This window comes from Andrographis paniculata, unplaced genomic scaffold (assembly GCF_009805555.1).
Source record: "Andrographis paniculata isolate CXL003 unplaced genomic scaffold, ASM980555v1 Contig76END, whole genome shotgun sequence".
Taxonomy (NCBI): domain Eukaryota; kingdom Viridiplantae; phylum Streptophyta; class Magnoliopsida; order Lamiales; family Acanthaceae; genus Andrographis; species Andrographis paniculata.
This window is the reverse complement of record NW_026137613.1, coordinates 821,364-843,499: the sequence shown is the minus strand read 5'-3', so window position 1 is coordinate 843,499 and position 22,136 is coordinate 821,364. Positions and strand designations below refer to the sequence as shown.

At 31.3% G+C, this 22,136-nt stretch overlaps 2 protein-coding genes, 1 long non-coding RNA gene and 1 pseudogene across 4 annotated transcripts; all 4 read left to right on the top strand.

Moving 5' to 3' along the window:
• The first annotated feature begins 3,385 nt into the window (after window positions 1-3,385).
• LOC127266421 (uncharacterized) lies at window positions 3,386-6,984 on the top strand. 2 transcript variants are annotated; one of them, XM_051296666.1, is made up of 9 exons: window positions 3,389-3,561; window positions 4,129-4,238; window positions 4,723-4,757; window positions 4,838-4,941; window positions 5,025-5,133; window positions 5,351-5,364; window positions 5,793-5,894; window positions 6,058-6,176; window positions 6,736-6,984. In XM_051296666.1, exons 1-9 carry the CDS (start codon window positions 3,514-3,516, stop codon window positions 6,773-6,775), a joined length of 681 nt encoding a protein of 226 aa, XP_051152623.1. In that variant the 5' UTR covers window positions 3,389-3,513; the 3' UTR covers window positions 6,776-6,984. The 2 variants fall into 2 exon arrangements, with proteins under 2 accessions (XP_051152624.1, XP_051152623.1); XM_051296667.1 differs by lacking the exon at window positions 6,736-6,984 and having other exon boundaries at window positions 3,386-3,561; window positions 6,062-6,397.
• Window positions 6,985-8,953: 1,969 nt separating this feature from the next.
• LOC127266581 (uncharacterized) lies at window positions 8,954-10,575 on the top strand. Its single transcript, XR_007842166.1, has 3 exons — window positions 8,954-9,993; window positions 10,088-10,225; window positions 10,300-10,575. It is a non-coding gene; the product is annotated as an uncharacterized LOC127266581 (long non-coding RNA).
• Window positions 10,576-12,354: 1,779 nt separating this feature from the next.
• Window positions 12,355-13,160, top strand: LOC127266484 (uncharacterized protein At5g39865-like; annotated as a pseudogene).
• Window positions 13,161-15,657: 2,497 nt separating this feature from the next.
• On the top strand, window positions 15,658-17,171 carry LOC127266483 (exopolygalacturonase-like). Its single transcript, XM_051296742.1, has 4 exons — window positions 15,658-15,792; window positions 15,868-16,182; window positions 16,317-16,835; window positions 16,920-17,171. The coding sequence occupies exons 1-4, from the start codon at window positions 15,658-15,660 to the stop codon at window positions 17,169-17,171; spliced, it is 1,221 nt and encodes a 406-aa protein (XP_051152699.1).
• The last annotated feature ends 4,965 nt before the right edge of the window (window positions 17,172-22,136 follow it).

Below are 22,136 nucleotides of genomic sequence, written 5' to 3'. Positions count from 1 at the left end.
TGTTTGGGGGTTTGGATTTTGAGTTGGAATTTGAATAGTAAAAATTTTAAATTTGAATAGTTGTATGATAGTGATATAAATAGATGTTGACGTGATATTTTGAATGTAAAATTGATTTTTAGTATAATATAAAAAATAAAAAATATGTATTTAGTTTGATGTTTTTGGGGAAAAAAAATTGAATGAATAATGTAAATCTAATTATATAGATATGTACATGGGTGCACAACAGGGGTGCACAACAGGGGCGGATTTACACGGGGCTAGGGTCAGCTGACCCTCAACTTTCAAAAATATATATATTTTTTAGCGTGAAAAATAATAAAATTATATGTTTTTTTGTCATACAAATTTGTGTTTATTTAATTGGGTACGAATTTTAATAAAAGTAAGTAATAATTGTTATTTTTTTTATAGTAAAAAAAAATATAAAAATATAATAAATTTTTACTTAAAAAGAAACAAAAATATTTTTACTGCTGGTTCCGTCACTTGTACACATGGTGACATATGGCCATGTTCGAAATGCCACCGCTATTCTTTTCGTTGAACACGGTCGTGTTTAAAATATAAGTTGAATGTGGATCACTGCTGTAGCTCTTATGTTTTTCCATTCCTTCCATCATTTTAGGCTTTTATTTCCTACAAATTTTACTGCACTTTTTATGACTAAGTTTACTGTGCTTCCTTTGAGATGCCTTGATTGGAGACACGATATTATGCATGGATTGGGTATATCATGGCGATATTTGTATTTGTATAATTTTTTATACAAATATCTCTTTATTATATTACAATAAACTAATTAAAATATTTTTGTATTTTTTTTTTAATTTATATTACGTTTTAATATAAAAATTAATATTCAACATCAATGCGCAAAAAGTAAATGAGACCGTTAGAGTCGAACGAAAATTGTATTATTTTTTAGGTAAAATTGCTTATAACTCCTCTGTGGTTTCGAAATTCAGCGTAAAATCTTCCTGTATTTTAAAAATTGCATGGTACCCCGTTATACTTTTAAAAACGTTGCATGAAACTCCACTACCATGAAACTTTCCTCGTCGTGTGATAAGAAGATGATTTCCTATCTATATGTTTTGCATGACAGAGGGGATTTTATGCAATATTTTTTAAAGTATAAGTGAGCATCATGCAATTTTTTAAAGTAAAATGGGGATTTATGCCGAGTTTCAAAACTACAAAGTGGTTTCATGCAACATTTTTTAAAGTATAAGGGGACGTCATGCAAGTAGATGGGGAATTTACGCTGAATTTCGAAACTACAAGGAAGTTATGGATAATTTTGCTTTTTTGTTTTTAAGTTTTTCAAAATTATGTCATATTTATTTTTTTATTATCACTGTAATTATGTATATTTTATTATTTTATTTACAGTAAAATATTTTATTTATTTAAATTTTTATTACTTATAATTTAAGAAATAATAACAATTTTGATACTATTTTTTTTTCTACTCTTCTCATAACATTTTATCATTTTATTAATACATTTTTTTTATAATATTTTTATTTTATTTTATTTTTTACATATTTAACATTTATATTATAATATTATTATTATTTTTTAATTATAATCGCCCCAATGGAAGAGTATATACATTAGAAGTGTATAGTATTCTCTCCAATTCAAATATATTCGTTTTTTTTAATAAAATATTTTTTATTTTAATAAAAAAGACTTCTATACTTTTTCTAATATTACCATGCTAAAAAATATTAAATATTACGTTCGTCCGGCTCTAAAGGTATCGTTTACTTTTTGCGTGTTAATTTTTTAACTTAATTATTATATTAAAACATAATACACATTAATAAAAAATTGCAAAAATACTTCAATGAACGTCTTATAATAGTAATATAAGAATATTTGTAAAAAAAATTATACAAATATAAAAATATATTTAATGTCAACTACAATGACGTAAAAAATAAATTTGACCCTCAAAAGGGGACGAAGTGACTGTATATTTAATGGATTTAAGGATAAATGTGACCTTTTATTTTTATTGTACTATTACTTATAAAATATTAATAATTCCTTCCCACTCCAATATACTCTTTTTAGTATTTTATTAGTCAGTAAAAATATATAAAATATTTTGACATTTTTATCTTTGATTTTACGTATAAAATAATTGTATATAATAGTATATTTATAATTAAATAAAAATTTAAAATATTTTGATAGTATTAAATAATTATTTTATTAAAATTGAAAAATGAATAAATAGTGAGACATACAAAAAATGATAGAAATGGTTGAGATGGTGGGAGTAATATACTTAAAATTCACATTCAACAAAATACATGCTCCCTCCGTCGGTCCAAGCGCTTATTTACTTTTTTGTGTAACTGTATTTAATATTAAAAATATTTTTATGTTTATATAATTTTTTTTTTGTACAAATATCCTTCTACAATTTTTTTTTTATTTTTATATAATAGTTAATATTTAAAGATCAATACCAAAAAGTAAGTAAGATCTTAAAATCGGAATGAGGTAATTAGGGCCGACCCTGGGCCCGAGCGATAGGGGCGCCTGCCCAAGGTCCAATCTAAATAAGAGCCCATTATATATTTATGTTATATATACAATATTTATATATACATATTATTTGATTTTATTTTATTAATAGAATAATATGATTTGATGGTTAAGTGTTATAAATATATTATAAATATATTGAATAAACTTCATTTTTCATATTTCTTGGTCGATGGGAAGATGATTTCTCGTCTATATTTTTTTGCATGGTAGGAGTTTTATATAACGTTTGTTAAAGTATAAAGAAACGCTACATTTTTTAAAGTACATGAAAATTTTATACTAAGTTTAAAAACTATACGAAAATTATGAATAATTTTATCTTATTATTATTAATATTTTTTGCATAAGAATACTAAAAAAAAATGTTTTTTTTATTATTTATATTTATCATAGATAAAAAATATTATATATATATATTTAAGGACCCATAACTTTTGTTTCGTCCTGTGCCCTTCGAAAATTAGGAGCTGTAGGTAATATTCCCTCTGTCCCACATAATTTGTTCCTATTTTTTATTTTCGTCTGTTCACGTAACTTGCCCTTTCTATTTTTGAAAATATAATTATACACTTTAATCGCATTTTAAATTTTATAATTTTCTTAATTTTAATTAAATTATTTATTTATCTTAATTTTAATCTATAATTATTTTTACTAAATAATAATTACTTTTACTAATACACTTCTTGATTACTTACTAATTATACTTTACCTAAATTGTCGTGTTACGGAGAATGTTACGGAGAGAGTATAACTCAAGACCAAGACGAGAGAGTATTGGAAGCCAAAATCCAAGATCAAACCCCAAACAAACACACTCTAAAGAACCAAAACAAACACGCTCCAGTTTTCTTCAATTTTATCGTTTCGTCTGTCTCATGACGGCGCCGTTTCATACGTTAGCGATAAAAAAAGTGAACTGTAAACGACTGAAGCGCGACGATGGCTGCAGTCGAAATGCACGCCTATTTCTCTAATGCCTTTCTCAAGGTGATGATTGTTAGTTTAATAGCTTTAAGTCTCTGATTCCTGTATTTAGAAGTGATATAATCTCCCTAGATGTTTAATTCTAATTTCAATTCTGTTCAAAAGTTTGATATTTTTATTTTGCTCCCGAATCTTTGTTTTCTGCTTGTATTCGTCATAAACGCATTCCAACAGAGTACAATCTCTCAGTGTTGTATGTTTTAAGATTGTGGAGAGAGGAATTCAAGAAAGGATTTAAGAAATGGTAAAATTTAGAGCGTAAACTTTTAGATTAGCCCTAATTTCATTCCATTTGTGATTTTGATTGTAATTTTGGGAATTGGCATATTGGGGCTCTGGTCTGCTGATGGTCTTTTTTGATTATTTGCTGGAATTTGCATTTTATATGAATGTTCACCCTTTTGTGGTTTATGTTAGAATTTTTTTAACAGAAAGTGGGTAGAAGTTCAGAGGCCTGTGTTGCTCAACTTTTTAAAAGTTTTGGGGATAAACTTCACATAATCTTATGTTTACTGCCAGATTAAATTTCTACAGTGTATATTCAGTATTAACCTCCTTGTAATTGAACAGATTGTCCCAATTCAAACGCAATTTGCAGGTGTCTCCATACCCTGTCAATATTTTAGCAGAGGCTACTTCTCTGCCGAGACTAGTTACAGGGCACGTCAGTATTTACAAAGGTACTTATGAGTAAGCATGTTGGACTGAAGTTTTAGTATTTGTTCTGATGGTTTATATTAAATTGAGTACCGGAAGCTGCTGATGAGGATCGACATTTAACTATTAGAAATGGTGTATTCTTGAGAGTTGAGGGTGAGCTATGAAATCCCAATTTTTCTTTTAGAATGCTGGTGGAAACTATAAGGCATTGTGAAAAGTAGGTCTTGAGAATCGATAATATTCATATGTAATAGTGAAACCTCACTGTAATGAAGTAAAATATGATCCTGATTATTGTTTTCAGGCTAGGGTTTGCTGCACTGCCTGCCAGGATAAGTGAGTTTTTATTTTTCTTAATCAGTAGATGTTATGAAATCAAGATGGCTTGAATCTTGATTGTGAGCTTGACAGGATTATAATATAATTGTGAATATGTGTGCGGTAAAAAAAGTTAGAAATGTATCGTGGGATTTTAGTTCATTGTTTTCTGATCTTGTTATGTAGGAGTTCAAATAAAGCTATTGAAGCTGTCGTTCCAGGTGAAAATTGAAAAACTTTATGCTCTTCATTGTTTTGCACAATACTCAGAACAAATAACTCCTTTCATCTGCGCCTTTAGGTGTGAATGACGACGAAATCTTGTCTTCTTCTTCACCATCTTTTTCAATTGACGACTTCACTGTCACGGCTACAAGCTCTGCTGATAAAGATGACCAATTAAAGGTGAGATATGGCAAATTTTATTATAAGTGTTGTAATGATTTTTCTAATGTGTTTTTTTTTCACATCTTTTTGTCTCTTCACAGATAGCTGTAGAGGTATCCGGAAGCAAAACACAAGAAATTTATGATGTAGTTTTCTCGAAAATGGTTGATGATGCGCAGCCGATACCTGGATTTAGAAGAGTTAAAGGAGGTAAATTCTACAATTGAGTAAGCGCGAGTTACATTGTTCAAGATCATGTCTATAAAAGTCATTCTCCGTCTTCATCTGTTATGATGACGAACTTTTTGTTTAGTTTTTCAAGAAGTTCCATTGTTGCACTCTAACTTTATCTATGATGTTTTTTTGTTTTTTTTTTCTTTTTTTTTTTTGCATTATTCCTTGCACCGAACCAACATGGAAATTCCAGGGAAGACACCTAATGTAAGTCCCAGAGTGCAATGATCTTTAAATTTTTAAAAATTTTAATATCTGAAAATGCTGTGTAACGGGATCAATCTAATCTGTTAGGGTGTGTTTTTTTGTGCATTTTAGTTTTTGGGTTTGGATTTTTGAATAGTAAAAAATTGAATTTGAATAGTTGTTTGATGTGATATAATGTTATGCTTTGAATGTAAAGTAAATTTATAGTATAATATAAAAAAAGAAAAGTAACTGTTTGATTGATATTTTTGGAGGAAAAAAATAATTTGAATAGTAAAAACTTGTGGTAAAATTCACAAAAGAACATAACCTAATTCAGTTATTGTCTTGCTGAGCACAAAGAACTCGATATATTACAGGTGCTTTTAGTTATTGGCTTGTTTTATGGCACGGTTCACATCACGTTTCCACATGACATTGCAATGCAGATACCAAAACACATTCTTCTGGAAATACTTGGACCGTCAAATGTGTTTGAACAAGTCATTCGGAAAGTAATCAACACGGCAATTTCTGAATACGTAGCTAAGGTTTGTTCTTTCTTCTTGTTCAACAAAAGTTGAAATCACTGTATTAGGAATCTTCTGAAAGTGCCCCGAATTCCTATTCAGTGCTGTAGTGCTCGGTAGTAACATTCTTCCAAACTCGATTTTATATTGAAAAAATAAAAATCAATTGTTATCTTCCGTGCAGGAAGGTCTAAAAGTTAGTGAAGATCTACAAATTGAACAGAGCTTAGAAGATCTCATGGCTGGATTTGAACCTGGCACCAAATTCAGATTCGATGCTGTTGTTCGCAGCCGAATTTTAGAGTGAGCGAATAACTACTTCGAGTCTGCACAAAACAACCATGATGTTATTTTTAGCGAGATTTAGTTATGTTATGGATCCATACAAAATGTAGTGGGTGTGTTCTTTTGTGTTTTGTGTTTCTGATTTAAAATTTTTTGAGATAATTTGGATTGATGTGATGTTTTGTGACAAAATTTATCGATGTTTATAAAACACATCAAATGCAACCTTTTAAGGTACATGCCAAATTGCACAATTAGGAACATCTGTTGTAATTATTGCTTCTACTCAACTTCTTTCATAAAGATAAAGTAAAAAATTGTTACTTTTAAATGTAAAGTTTCAAGTAAATGTAACTTTATATATATATATATATATATATGTATATATATATATTACAACGAACTTTTCAAGTTTTAAAGTAGTTAAATTCAGTATCATTTCAAAGAACATTTCGAGGCAGTTAAATTCAATATCGATTATCATTTCAAGGGATATTGCTTCTTCGTCACTAATCGAACTTTCTGGTAGAACACTTCATATCTACACTGACTTTCTTCATCACTTTGTTGTTAACAGGTTGTCTCGTTATAAAAGAATGTTTCATTGGGTGGTTTAGTGACGATCTCATATGGGGACAGTCGAATTGGTCTTGTTAGAGACTCCCATTTGTGGATAAATAATTAGTGGTTGTATTTCTCTAATAGTTCGAGCTTTTAGGTGACACGGTCATTCTATATCTGACAAGTCTAACCGGTAAGATCGGATGAGATGGTGACTTGTTTTTTGTGAGAAATAAATTATAAAAACTCAAAAATTGTATTATTATTCATAACGAAAATATATGCTTATAAATATACATAATATACTGGCTCGATAGACTCAAATTTAAATAAGATAAGAATTCACTCAACTAATAAAAAAAGAAATTGCGTGCACAAAGCGTATGTTATATGAGTTGTGTTCATGATTCGAGCACATAATGGTCGAATAAAGAAAAGCATTTTAACATCAATTATGATCGTTGTTTCTAACATGAGTTCAATGACTTTGATACTCTTAATATCGACAAGTTCACAATAATTGTGTGTTGATTCCTGTAAATGGAAAAATGGCTGAAAGGACTATCAAAATCTCATTGCTATGGATAAAATTGCAAAAAATATCCCACATGTATACTCGATATCACTTTTGTTATGTATTTATTGCTGGCAAAATATATTCTATATATTTGCAAAATTCGCTATATCTATTCTTTGGCCGCCCGTGATTGCGCGGCCAAAGGACAAAAATAACGACTTTTGAAAACAGGTAGGATATATTTTGGCAGCGACATAAATACATGACAAAAGTGATAATGGGGTATACATGTGGAATATTTTTGGCAATTTTCCCATTACAATGCTACTATGTAGCAAGAAAGAGATAAATGGTATCTCGTAAAGGAGGATCTGGTGGTGTAAGTATTGGACTTGTATCCTGAAATCATGGGTTCAAACGCATATATCAAGACACTGATTTTTTTACAAAGAAAACAACATATATATACTAAATCTAAAACATATCCCATAAAATACAAAATAGACACAAAATATTCACCTAATAAAAACAACGAGGAATAAGACTAAGGTTGTTGAGGCGGTGATTTATACTCGAAATGAACGGACAAGATCAAATGTCTAGATCCGATGGTTGAAATTAACGGCGGGGCTTGGCAGGCCTCGATGGGCTGTCCAGGCCCAGGCATATAATTAAATAAGGCCACGACCAGAAAATCTATCACGACCAAATTCCTTAACAAGGAACATAATAAAATCTTTGGACAATGACATTAAAAAAATATAATACACTAAGGCTGTGTTTGTCTGGGGGTTTGGATTTTGAGTTGGGATTTGAATAGTAAAAAATTTGAATTTAAATAGTTGTATGATGTGATATAAATAGGTGTTGATATGATGTTTTGAATGTAAAATTAATTTTTAGTATAATATAAAAAATAAAAAATAGGTGTTTAATTTGATATTTTTTGGGGGAAAAAATTAGATGAATAGTGTAAATCCAATCCAATCCCCCAAACAAACACACCAACAAGAGTCATCATGTTCCTCAAATATTGATCGGGAAACATGTCCATAGGGTAACTAAAATTAGACATAATTGCTCGTGGTCAAAATCTAAAATTAAATCTTGGGTATTCTTATAAAAATAAATCTGATTTAGAAAGGTTTCAACATGCCTTGAGGAACGTGTGTTTCTTCATTTGTTTATTAATTTTATTTCTAATTTCTATTTTTTTTTTTTCTAACTTTATATATGCAAATTTCAAGAACATGATCATTAATTAAAGAATTTAAATTCACTTATAGTTTGAATTTGATAGTTTTTTATTACATGGTGTTTTTATTTTCGTCTGTTTTCAAATTTTAAATATATATGATCAAAGAATACACAAGAGATTACTATTTTTAGGGAACTTATTCTTTTGATTTCCATGTTAATTTTTAATGTGAAAAATATTTTCATGGTGGCTAATCTCGAAAGTAAAAGATTAATTATTTACAGCTTTTGTACATGAAATTCATCACTATAATTTTATATATTTTTTAAAACAAATGAAAAGAATAATTATGAGGTTGGTGTATTAATGAATTAGTTGGCAGGCAAGGAAAATAAATTATTGAGTTGGTGAATTATTGTTTATGGTTGGCTGATAAATGAAATAAGTTGGTAAGAATTTTGTATAAATAGCGAAGTGAATTGTACATATGGTCATCAAAACAGAAAAAAAAAAAAAAAGAAAAACGTTTATGTAACTACCAATAAAAGTCGTCACTAGCTTGTCCTAAAAACGGAAATTGCACGAAGAAAAGGTTTTAGTTACGGTTTTTTTTGGTAGTAACAGTAAGCAGATTTTTTGGTAGTGGTAAAAGCATGTGTTAGTTTTTTTTTTTTTTTTTTATGAAGTAGGAACCCGCATCCGCTACCCGAAAGTGCGCACTGGATAAACCTCCGGCCGAACCTAATACCCTGCAGACCAGCATGTGTTAATTGTTTTGCAATGATGATTCAGTCGACGCTGCAAATGATCGATATAAATTGGAGGCTTTTGAAAGCTGAAAATAGTGTTGGATTTGGGTTCCTTCAATGTGTGAAGCCCAAGAATTCAAGTTAACTAAAAAGAGTTAAGCCCATTTTTGTCAATGGCTGCCCTAGCCTCATAGTTGGGAGATGGGTCATTTTTTGGTGCTTGGTGCAGAGATTTTGAGAGAGGAACAATTGGTATCTACGACACCTGAAAGAATCGACAAGCAAAAGAGAATTTCTTCAACTCGATTCCGATCAACGGTCTCATATCCTTGGATGTTTTTTCTTATATCGTTTTACTGTTTACTTGTTTGGATTCGATTTTGAATCTTATTGGTCGGGGATTGGAATGAGTTGCTAGTAGTTGGGAGATCTCTTGTGATTGGGGTTCGATTCTTGTAATTAGGTGTGGAGTTTGATAGCCCTTTTGGTTGTGGTTATCTTTGATTGTATGAACTTTTTGATATAGTAGATTTTTATCCTTCATTTGAAGAGTTTTTTTTCGCTGTTAAAAGTTTTGGTGTCTCATATTGTTATTTCTATTGTTTATTAGTGATTAACATTCATCGTATTTTGGTAGAAAGAATAATTGATTGAAGAGAAAATGTTTGATGGAACAGTTTGAACACCCTACTTAGGCGTGACTTAAGGAGTACATCGCATCTGATTTTTGTTTGCATTTTGGATTTTCTCCCAGCAAATAGTTCTAATGTTTCGAGGACATGGCTTTCTAGGGTTGTCAAGTTTTTTCATGTGAGTTGTTTCCCTTTTAAATCTATCATTTTAATAGAATATTGACATTGTTCTAATTGCAATTGTTTTTTTTCACCAAAATGTTTATCTTCAGGCCCAAGTAGCTTCTATAACTATTGTAGGATACACAAATAACAAGGGAAGATGTTTCAGCTTGGATACACAAGTAACAGAGAATAAATTCCATGGCTTCATCTTCTTGAAATTAACCTACACTGCTAATAAGGGAAAGGTAACTTCTGATTTATATATTAGTTGAATTGTATGGATTAATGTTCTTCATGCTAAAAATTGTTCCTCTTTCAGGGATGATATCATGTCTGTTCTTCTAAATTTGGCATTTCGAATGCTTAGATGTGAAAGCTTTACCTCTATCAAGATCAAGTTGGATTAATATATGATTATGAAAAGATGCCCTCTTGAAGATATTATTATGGTCCTCTGCATAGAGATCCCGACTTCTGAAGGAGCAGCACAAAAAAGAACTTTGATTGTGAGGGTAGATTTTAGGTTAATATTTACATTATAGCAACTACCTTGTAATTGTTGATATTTTAGCCACAAAATTGTACTTTAGGAGGTTTTGTATATAAAATAAGACTTTAATTTGTTTTATATCACAATTAATATATACCACAAATTACTATAATTGAGAAATGAAACCCTAAAGAGATCGAGAAAGAAACCCCAACCTCAATAACAGTTTTCACCATTGGCGTCGACTTCCACTTCTTCCTGATCGGGCTGTAAAAACTGGCGTAGTTATAGTGCTTTGATTTTCTCATTCTAATTATTATCAATGTAAATGTTTGTCTTATCTTATATACATTAGAAGAAAAAGAAGTTTTAACTACAACTTTCTTACTGAAATTACAATTCAAGATTTATTTATTGTAACATATTTATTTATCTTAAGTTCGACCGGGGTTTACCTAGTGCGCACTCTTGAGTAGCAGCTGCGGGTTCCCACATTATATAAAAAAATAGAATGCCGCGGAAAATTTGGCACAACATGGCATGGAGGTATGCTAGTGATGACAAAATACCACACCGATTAATAAAATAATTTTTCGACGTCGAAATATGCTCCTCAATAATTATTTATGCCCCCAAAAAATAATAATTAACTTAGAAAAATAGATCGAATTTGGTGAAAAAAAAAAAAATGATCGACGGCCATATTGGTTGTGCCTTCAAATTACTTTATTTTATTTTGTCGTGGTTAGGTAATTATATTTTTATTACTCTATATTTCTCTTTATATATTTATACACTTGTGTTTCAATTTGTTTTGAAAATAAATTTGTATTTTTTCTTAATTTTAGTTTTAATAATAATTTTACCATTTAATAGCAAGTAAGTGGTTTGACGTACTCCACCATCCTATGTAATATGGACGTATTACTGTAGACACGAGGAATTTAGGTAAAATAATTAGTAAGTAATTAAGAAATGTATTAGTAAAAATAATTATTATTTAGTAAAAATAATTATAAATTAAGATTAAAATAACTAAATAGTTTAATTAAGATTAAAAAAAATTTAAATTTTAAATTTTAAAATATGATTAAAATATAGAATTAATTTTCCAAAAAATGAAAGGACAAATTATGTGGAACGGACGAAAATAAAAAATAGAGACAAATTATGTGGGACGAAGGGAGTAATATTTTACCATCAACGGAGGGCTCCGACAATTTCTAGGACAGATCGACAACCTCCAAGTGACGCACAATGTTCAACTCCGGCGGATCAACAGTGGTGGTTCCCGACGGTCGGCGGCTAGGCGCAGCGGGACAGCGATTCCAGGCAGCTCTGACTAGCTGCCCTCTGGCGATTCCGAACGGCAACTGCTCCTTCTCCGGTGAACCAGCGGCTAGGCATCAAAGCTTCGAATCGCACCGATAGATATTCATCTTTCAATTCTTTTACCTGGCGTTAGGGATGAAAAGTTTCGGCTCAGTCCATGGTGCGAATGGGCCGAGATAATGACACGGCAAGGTTGCGGTCGGCTCCTTACTCTAAGCCTCGAGTCGGGGTATTTGCAATTTCCGTCCCTATATTTAACCGTCTTTTCAATTTGTGTCCCTATAACATTAATTTCGTAAAAAATGTCCTTCTTTTTTGCTAATCTGCACAAAATCTAGTCTAAACGGTAATTAGAAGAATATTAAAGGTAATTGAAGAATGGCGTTAACGGAGTAGGCACGTGCCACCCACGTGACCGTGCATTAGACCGAACCGGTTTTCATTAGACCCGGTTCTCCACCGAACTGGTTCGGTTCAATCCCGGTTCGGTTCGAACCGCTTCATATCTTCTCCACACCGATCTCATTCCCCCATTTCTCAGTCCAATCGCTGATGGGCTGCGTTTCCTCCGCTCTGCTTAACCAGGATGACGACTTCTCCCAAATCGGCGCCTCCGCCGCTTTCAGCCACCACATTGTGTCCCTCACCTCCACCACTTACGGCCTGTTGACCCTCGACGCGCTGGAAACTGAAGCGCCGGCGAAGACAGTCCTCCCGCCGCCGCGGACCACTCTCGGCTCCCTCTTCCCCAGCCCACTTTCCGAGCCCCGGTCGCTCCGGCACCAGCCATGCTTCAAGACCATCAATTCTTGGGACCTCATTTCCGGACTCGATTCCGACCATATTCCCAGCTTCCGATTCGCCCCTTCCAAGATTTCAAATAATCCTCCCGTCGTCGGCGGCAACAACGAGAATCTTAGCCCCAACGTCGGAAACCGGCAGCCGCCGCCGTCGTCTTTCGCCAAGGATCTGAACCAGTTCCTGAAGGGATTCAAGCGGATCTGCCCGCCGAACGGGGAGAACAAAGTGGTGCTGTACACCACCAGTCTTCGAGGAGTCGGAAGACCTTCGAGGACTGCAATGCCGTCTGATCTGCGATTCAGGGATTGGGGATTCCGGTGTGCGAGAGGGACATCTCCATGGATAGAGGGTTCAGGGAGGAACTGAGGGAGCTGATGAAGGGAAAGAACGGCGGCGAATCGGTGGTGCCTCCGAGGCCGTTTGTTAAAGGGAGGTACGTCGGTGGCGTGGAGGAGGTGATGAAGACCGACTGGACTGAGATCGGTGTGGAGAAGATATGGAGCGGTTCAAACCGAACCGGGATTGAACCGAACCGGTTCGGTGGAGAACCGGTCTAATGAGAACCGGTTCAGTCTAATGCACGGTCACTTTGGTGGCACGTGCCTACTCCGTCAACGACGTTCTTCAATTACCCTTAATATTCTTCTAATTACCGTTTAGACTAAATTTTGCATAGATTAGCAAAAAAAAAGGACATTTTTTACGAAATTAATGTTATAGGGATACAAATTGAAAAGACGGTTAAATATAGGGACGGAAATTGCGAATACCCCTTCGAGTCTAACATAAAACTTCCATGATGTTACCTTTAGCAAGATTTAGATATGTATGGGATGCATACAAAATGCAATGGATGTGTTCTTTTGTGTTTTGTGTTTCTGATTTAAATTTTTTGTGATCATTTGGATTTAATACAATAATAAAAAAAAAAAAAAAAAATTCAAATACTCATTACAAAAGTAAAAAAAGTCAAAAAAAAAAACCTGAAATATTCATTACAAAAGTCAAATATTCAACTTAAAATAATATATTTAATATTTTTAATACAATTTTTCATATCACATACAAAAAATCATTTTATCTAAAAATGCTGGGTGAACGAGAGCCACTTATTTTAACCCTATTAATGCCTTGTGTTTCAAGAAATTTGTATGAGAGTAAAACAAAATAATGTTGCGGAAATTGGAAATCAAGAAAGCACATAAGAAGATAAGATTTGTTGACTCAGTTTGATCAGAATGATCTCTAACCAAATATTTTTACTAGTGTTTTTAGGTGTAACTTACATAAAAAAAAAAAACAAAAAAAAAAACACATCAAGTATATAGAGATTGTCTAGGTCATAACCCTAGCGGGCGGCCCAATAAATTGTACAAATAACCCAATAATCTCGAGGGGTTGGATGTACGGTACTTCTTCATGCTACAACTTGAGCTTCACAACATAACAAAAAACACTCGAAATTTATGCAAAATTCGATCATGTTAAATGCTTGGAGAATTTTGTGTATGAATCAGAGTGTTTTTGTGTATTTCACTCTGTATATTATTATGTATATATATATATATATTTCAAATAAAGACAAAGAACAGTATTGGTAAATGACTGAAGTTCCTTTTCATTTAAATTGAACAGATCCAACTTAATTTTTGAACCGAAGAGATGCAATCCATTCTAGTTGCCATATTCAAATTCGAGTTATTTAGAAGGTTTAGTGTATGAACTTATTAAATCTAATTTGTAATTTGAAAATGATACTTTTCAAATTAAATTTAAGAGACGTCAATATTTGAAAATTACATAACTTTCTAGGAATTTGTAACATTACTAGAATTTTGGGTACTAAGGAGAAAAATTTTAGTACTCTCATTCATTTAGTCATGATCATGATTAAGTCATTCTCGTCTATTTTCCGCATTCATTTTTTTATTCCGCACTTCTTCATTCCATATGGTATTGGCATCATTTGAGAGCACACCCCATGTAAACTTTGTTGAAGATACAATATCTCTTATCTTCGAATGAATCTAAAGACAAAAAAATAATAATTAATAATAACTATCAGTACTAACAAAAACAATAATTGAAAATTTACAAATTTCTTTTAAAAAACATTAAAATAAATCTACTCTCCACAAATCATCAATGAAACTAAAGAATGTGTTTTTGTTCGACTTTTCGAACATTATTTCTAACTATTAAATCGCTATTCACCAAAATTGTGCCATAGAGTTTATATGTTCTCAGACTTCCAATGTCGCATTGCTGTATAAATTAGTGTTTATATACGTGCATTAAAAATACTTTTTTTCCTAGTTTTATTATTTGGATATGTATTATTAATAAAATTCAGAAGACTAAAGAAATAATGTTGGATCACACGCCTGTTTCTTTATTCTCATTCATCACAAATATATAGAAGATTATACGCACGAAAAGGTAAGGCTAAAATCTCTCCCTAAAATTTTTCCTACTTAAAATACAAAGATATTTCTACTAGAATTTCTCTATACCCAAAATATATATAAACATTCCTTAATAATTATTGAGAAAAAAGTTGTTAGATCATCTTTCAAATGCTTTCTTTATTCAAATATATTAAGCATTTTCTCATTTCAAATAAATTCAAAAAAAAAAAAAATCCTTCAAAGTTCAAACACATACCAAGAGCCAAATAAAACACAAACATAAATTTTCAATAAAAGTAAAAAAGTAATAGTCATGAGTGAGAACTTTTGTTTGCCCAATTGATCATAAATAATCAATTTTAGTAACACAATATGCATATAAGAAGAATTTTATTAAATCCAAAAGCTTTGTAAGTAAATTCAAATTTTAAGTGCACGCATGGTAACATAATTAGTAAAATTGGCATGTCACTTATGACAAAATTTTTAATTTCAAAGTGTAATATTTTCCATGATTAAAAATGATCGAAGTTTATACCATATTAAGTCTAATAATATTCCTGTCCATTACTATATAAATTCATTACAAGTTTCTGTACAAATTTTCATCAACAAATAATTAAGGGGGAAAAAAAGGATCGAAAAAATGGCGATGTCGATGAAGCTCATTCTCTCCATTCTTTTCATCTACTCATTGGTTGAGCACAATGTTTGTGCCCAAAAACCTGTGTTGTACAATATTAGAAGGTACGGCGCAAAACGAAATCAAGACATCGCCAAGGTAAAAATGCGACGCTATGTTGTAATGCTAGTCGAATATACTTGAACTAATATTTCTTATGCACACATCCAATAGGTTCTATCGAACATATGGAAGGAGGTCGTTGGGTCGACAAGGCCAAGCAAAATATTGATCCCAAAAGGTACGTGGTACCTTAGCCAAATAAATATTGGAGGCCCTAACAAGGCGCCGGTAGAGCTTAATGTACGTGGAACCGTGAACGCGCCTGTTGATTTCACGGTGATGCCGGACAAGAAAGCGCAATGGATTACTATACAGCACGTGAATAGTTTCACCATAACCGGTGGTGGTGTTTTTGACGGGCATGGCCAAGAGGCGTGGAAGAAAAATGATTGCGTTAAAAATCGCAACTGCGTTCAACTTCCTATAGTAATTTATCGACAAGTCCAATACTATTTACTCGTTTTTTTTTTTTTTTTTTTTTTTCAATTTAAGCTGTTCGAGAACTAACTCGAGCTGTTGTTTTGTGTGCGTGCGCGCGTGTTTTTTTTTTTTTTTTGTAGAACTTGAGCTTCTCGGCAGTGAATAACTCTCTGATTGAATATGTGACCTCGAAAGATAGTAAGAATTTCCACGTGAAATGTATCGGATGCCAAAATGTTGCATTTCGCCATTTCACAATTTCGGCGCCTGGAGACAGCCCTAACACAGACGGCATTCATGTGGCGCGCTCCTCAAACGTCAACATTACAGATTCGGTAATAAAAACAGGGGATGACTGTGTCTCAATCGGAGATGACACTCGCGAGCTCCATATCCAAAATGTGGCGTGTGGGCCGGGCCACGGCATCAGCATAGGCAGCCTCGGAAGGAATATAAATGAAAAGGATGTGTCGGGGATATACATAAAAAACTGCAACTTCACCAACACTGAAAATGGAGTAAGAATAAAGACATGGCCGTCTGCACCGGCCGTGCTGACGATATCAAACTTGCAGTTTCAAGACCTGATCATGGAAAATGTTGGCACCCCAATCGACATCAATCAAGAATATTGCCCGTATAATTTGTGCAAGAAAACAGTACGTACAATTACTTTCTCAATTCGATAAAAAATTTCAACAGTTAATTATTTCTTACACACTTTCACTAATCGACATCTACAGAGTCCATCTCAAATCAAGATCAGCAATGTTGTCTTAAAAAATATCAGAGGCACATCAGCGACGCCGGAGGCAGTAATTCTCGACTGCAGCAAAAGTAAACCGTGTGAGAATGTGGTAATCGGCGACATCCATCTACGATACAAAAGGGGTGGAAATTCTCGAGTAAAAAGTGCGCGAAGTGTATGCGCCAACGTGAAACCAATACTCAAAGGCAAACAAGATCCACCAATATGTGCACATAAACCATTCTGATACAGATAGAATAGAAACTGAGACTTAATTCCTATGCTAAGTTATTATTCAGCTGGCAAAGTATTGTACACAAAAACCATCAAGAATCTTATTATCTTAATTAGAATAACCAAGATAAACCTATTGGAAGTAATTCTTACCTAGTCGAATTTGTTAATTAAGTGGTTCTAATTTGAATTGATTTGAAATTGAATTTGAATTTGAATTAATATCTTGAATAATTGTTTCTATGAATAGTTTACCTATATGGGCTATAATATAGCATATTGTAATGCATGAAATCAATGAAAATCTTCTAGATTTCTAGTATCCATTTTTGGTTGTATATTGTTAAGGAAGATAAACATGTATGTATTTGGTTGTGTAAGGAAAGATGTATCACATACATATTGTAATCTAATGCATGAAATCAATGAAAATCTTTCTCCATTACTATTATCCATTTTTTATTATGCCAATTAAGGAGAATTGATTATGAGAAGAGCTTTGCTTTAGATGCGGAAATGGAAAGGTTTCTCTCCGGGGGTTGAATTTTGAATTGAGATTTGAATATTAAAAATTTTGAATTGGAATAATTGTATGATGTGATTTAAACATGTATTGGTGTGATATTTTTGAATGTAAAATTAATTTTTAGTATAATATAAAAAATAAAAAATAGCATTAAGAAAGCTTAGGAAATAATAATAATAATAATAATATTTATTTATTTATTTATCCCATTATTATTGGTTATATTAAAATATAATTTTAATTTTATCTCATATTTTTTTCTATAATTACCTAATCCAGTTATAATTATAAAATTAAACTCTAACCATATTTTTTCTAAAATTAATATCATCTTCATCTTCCTTTAAAATTTGTAGTTATTATTATTGTCGTTAGTATATTTTATTTATTGGATATATTATTAATATAATTTTTACTTTTGTATTGTTTATTATTATATTTGTCCTTTATAATCTTTCGAAAAAAAAATAATAATCATTTTTTTACCAGACTTACTATTTAATTTTTGCTTAAGTCCCTGGAAAAATTCGAGACAACATTGTTAGAAATAAAAAAAAAAAAAAAAAAAAAAAAAAAAAAAAAGTTGAAATTTTTAATCACTCTCAATATGTTTTATTGGATTTGCTAACAAGAGACATTTCCTAGTCTTTAACCAATTTGACAATTCTCGAGTTTATGATGCTCGGAAGTAAGATACACTGTCCAAATAAGATTTTGGAATAATTTTTAAAAAAATAATAGATGTCTCCCTACTGGTTGTAGTCGGAGTAGATTGGCACCCTGAAGATGCCTATCGTCACGGGCAGCCGGGCAGCATGAATGTTGCATGTGGTTGTGGCCTGGACATTTATATAGTAGATAGTCGGGTGTAGGGATGGCAATGGGTCGGGTCTAGTCGGACCCGAGATCGGGCCTGAATACAAATGGATTGATCGGAGACTCGAATCGGACCCGATTATACTCAGATTTAACTATATCTGGATCTGATCCGAACAATATCCGATAAGACCCGACAGACCTGAATTTTTTTTACAATTCTTAAAATTTAACTTAAAATTAGATTCGAACTCGAACTCGGACTCGGACCCCACATATGTAGTATTAGAATTTATATATTTTATTCAAAAATATTATAATAAAATAATAAAATAAATAAATTAAACTAAAAAATATTTTAAATATAATTTATATTATTAAAAAATAATTGTTTTCATATATATAATTAATATGGTAGTAATATTAATCGGATCCAGATCCGAGTCTGGATAGGGTCCACCCTTGGACCCGAGACCCGACTCGGACCCAATAAGGGTATACAATACCCGATTCGGACCCGGACCCAATACTCGAATAATTGGATCCGACCCCAAATAAATAGATCGGGCCCACTACAAAAAAATAATATATTTGTAACAGAATTCCGTCCCTAAAGTTCACGTAGCTAAACGTAATTCCGTTTCTAATTCTGTCTCTAATGTCATTAGTAACGGAAAAAGTAAATTTAAAAACAAAAATTTTTTTCTTGTAATATATATCGGGTGTGTGACTGAGCTTTCATCCAAGTCCGGGTGGTCTAGATGATGACTGCTTTGATTGCCGTAATGACATGGAGAATTTGATGCAGCTTATGTCGAAAAATTAATTAAAAAAAGAAAAAAGAATGAAAGAATGAAACCTTGCATCACTCAATTAACGATGGAATCTGAGTTTATAGCCTTGGCTGCAGCCGGTAAAAAGGCAAAATAGTTGCGCAACCTGATACACGAGATTTCATTATGGATGAAACGAGTTATATCAATATATTTATTTGTTCTTAGTAAGCTAACCACTTGACAAAAGGGTTGGCGCGCGACTAAGTGCACAAGTAGGGATGTCCAATTAGATTTTCTAAATATGAGAGACCCAATTTTCCTCCCTTACAATGCTAGACGCAGAATTCAATGTAAAAGCTCACATTCAGAAATTCGAACACATAATTCGTATCATCCCAAAGTATGTGTTTGGTCTTGCAATTGTTTAGGTTGATGTTTAACTTCTTAATAGTTCCTTCGAAAAAGTGTAACGCAGGTGCACGGTTTATATGAACTACCTATGCGGAATTGTCCGCTTTAAAAAGCTCAGACTATGCTTTTTATGCACCTGTGAAAAGTCTGTTTAAAATCTTAAAATAAAATAAATAAATAAATAAATAATAATAATAATAATAATAATGATAATAATAATAAAAGATCAGCTACAAAATTAAAAAACAATTTATCTTTTTTTTTTAAAAAAAATGTCAAATTAAATAATTATATCAAATTCACACGCATCAAATAATATAAAACAAGTATACTTTAATTTATCAAAATATAGATTAGTTTAATTTCCAAATTCTTAATTATTTTTAATAATTTTTATTAATAATGACATACTTTCTAAATTTTAAATTTTATAATTAAATTATTGAAAAATTTATTTAAGATCATCTTAACGTCTTAACGGATATTATATATATATTAAATTTTTAGAAATAAAAATTAATATTTAAAATTATTATAAATTTCAATCAAATAGTAATTTATATTTATAAAATTTAATATAAAATATATAATTAAAAAGATCTTTTAATTTGATTTTGCCCCTGCAAACGTCGGGAGCTTCCCTATCAATAATATTTATTATAGACTTATCGTATCTAACCCTTAAAGAATGTGGTCCACAAAAGACTTTCGACCTAAGGCCCTCCTTACTTGCCCGGCCCAATTCATAAAAGCTCGCTTAACTTTCACATTTGATGTGGAACATTGGATCAAGGCATTTGGTCATCACCATTCATTTCAGGTATAAATATCCTATTCGCCGGCTTTGGTCACATTCCTAACCTTCGCCTTCTTTATGAGATGCCGATTTCTCTGAGTTATTTTTCCATTCCATCACTATTCTCGACACATTCAAGCTTGTGAGTTGACTTTCTTTCTATTTCTTCCCTTTTCTTTGTTAGAAAACTTTGTGAGGATTTCTCTATGTTTTTTTTTGTAGATTAAACTTTGTGTTTGTTTGTGCTTTATATTTTGTTTTTGAGGAATGTTGTCTTGGTTCTTTGTTTTTCTTGGTCTTAATTTATTGAATTTTTTGAGTGGTACGGATCCAAGCCTACATATATAAAAAGGAGTTGTATTATTATTTTTTTATATATATATCTTTTTTGTGTCTACGGGTTATATTATAGATTTAATATATTTTTTCCTCTAATAAGTTTTTTCTATAATATATATATATATATATATATAAATGTTGTGAAATTTTGGTAGATGCAAAACTTAAATGCCTAAATGTCTTGAAATGTCTTGGGACATAACTTAGTAATTTCCGGTAGTAAACTTGATGCTGATGGTGATTATATTATCGATTTATTGGTTAAGTATTGCCCCGATGTACTTGATTTTATTGTGTAGGTTTACGAGTGTTAGATGATCTGAATGACCAGTTTCACCGTCATCTAACAATAAGCATATATCTTTATTTTTCCAAACACCACTTTCTATAGAAAGGAAATGCCACTTTAGGTATTATCTAATTTTAAGGAAGCATGAAATGCAATTTTAATTAAATTATTTTTCAAGTGACATACTTTATTATAATGAAAATTTTTTTTAAGTTTGTTTGCAATTTTTATTCTTTTATTCCACTGAGTTTAATTACATGGTTGGTTAATCAATGTTTGTAGTTAATAAAAACCATTTTTTTTTAGTAGGTAGGTGAATTGGTTGGCAGTTAAATTGATACTCCATCTGCCTAGTAAAATTTGTAGGTTTGGTTTGATAGCAAAATTAAAAAATAATAATATTTTAATGTTAAAATAGGTAATAAAAAAAATAGATGTATTATAAAAAATTTATAATTGATAAAAAAAAAAAAAAATAGTGCTTACGTATTAGAAAAATAGCGGTAAATTCATTATTATTTTGTTAAAATAAAAATAATATAATTGTAGATGAATAAAATTATTTACTATAAATAAATTGGGCATAAATTTAGCTAAAAAATAATAATAAGAACTAGTTAGAAAGTATATATTAGCAAGTTGCTGGAAAAATATATATAATTAATTAATATATTAGCATTAGGTGAATTAAATGTATAGGTATTTGGTAGCCAATTAATATATGGTTTTTTGATAGTTAATAAATATATCTACAGGTAAGTGAATTAATGCATGTTTAGTAGGTAAATTATGAGTATTTTTGTTGCCTATAAATAGAGATGTGGATTGTTGGTATACCACAAGTGAAATTATTTTAAGATAACTCAAATATTGTACTATTATTTATAATTAAAATCGGGGCTAGACACGCCCCAACTACTCTAAAATAACTAAAATATCTCTAGCATTGCCTCAAACTCAAATAGTGTTGCATAAACAACATGAGTTTGTAAGGAAAGATCGAAGATAATGTAGCCAGAATCGTC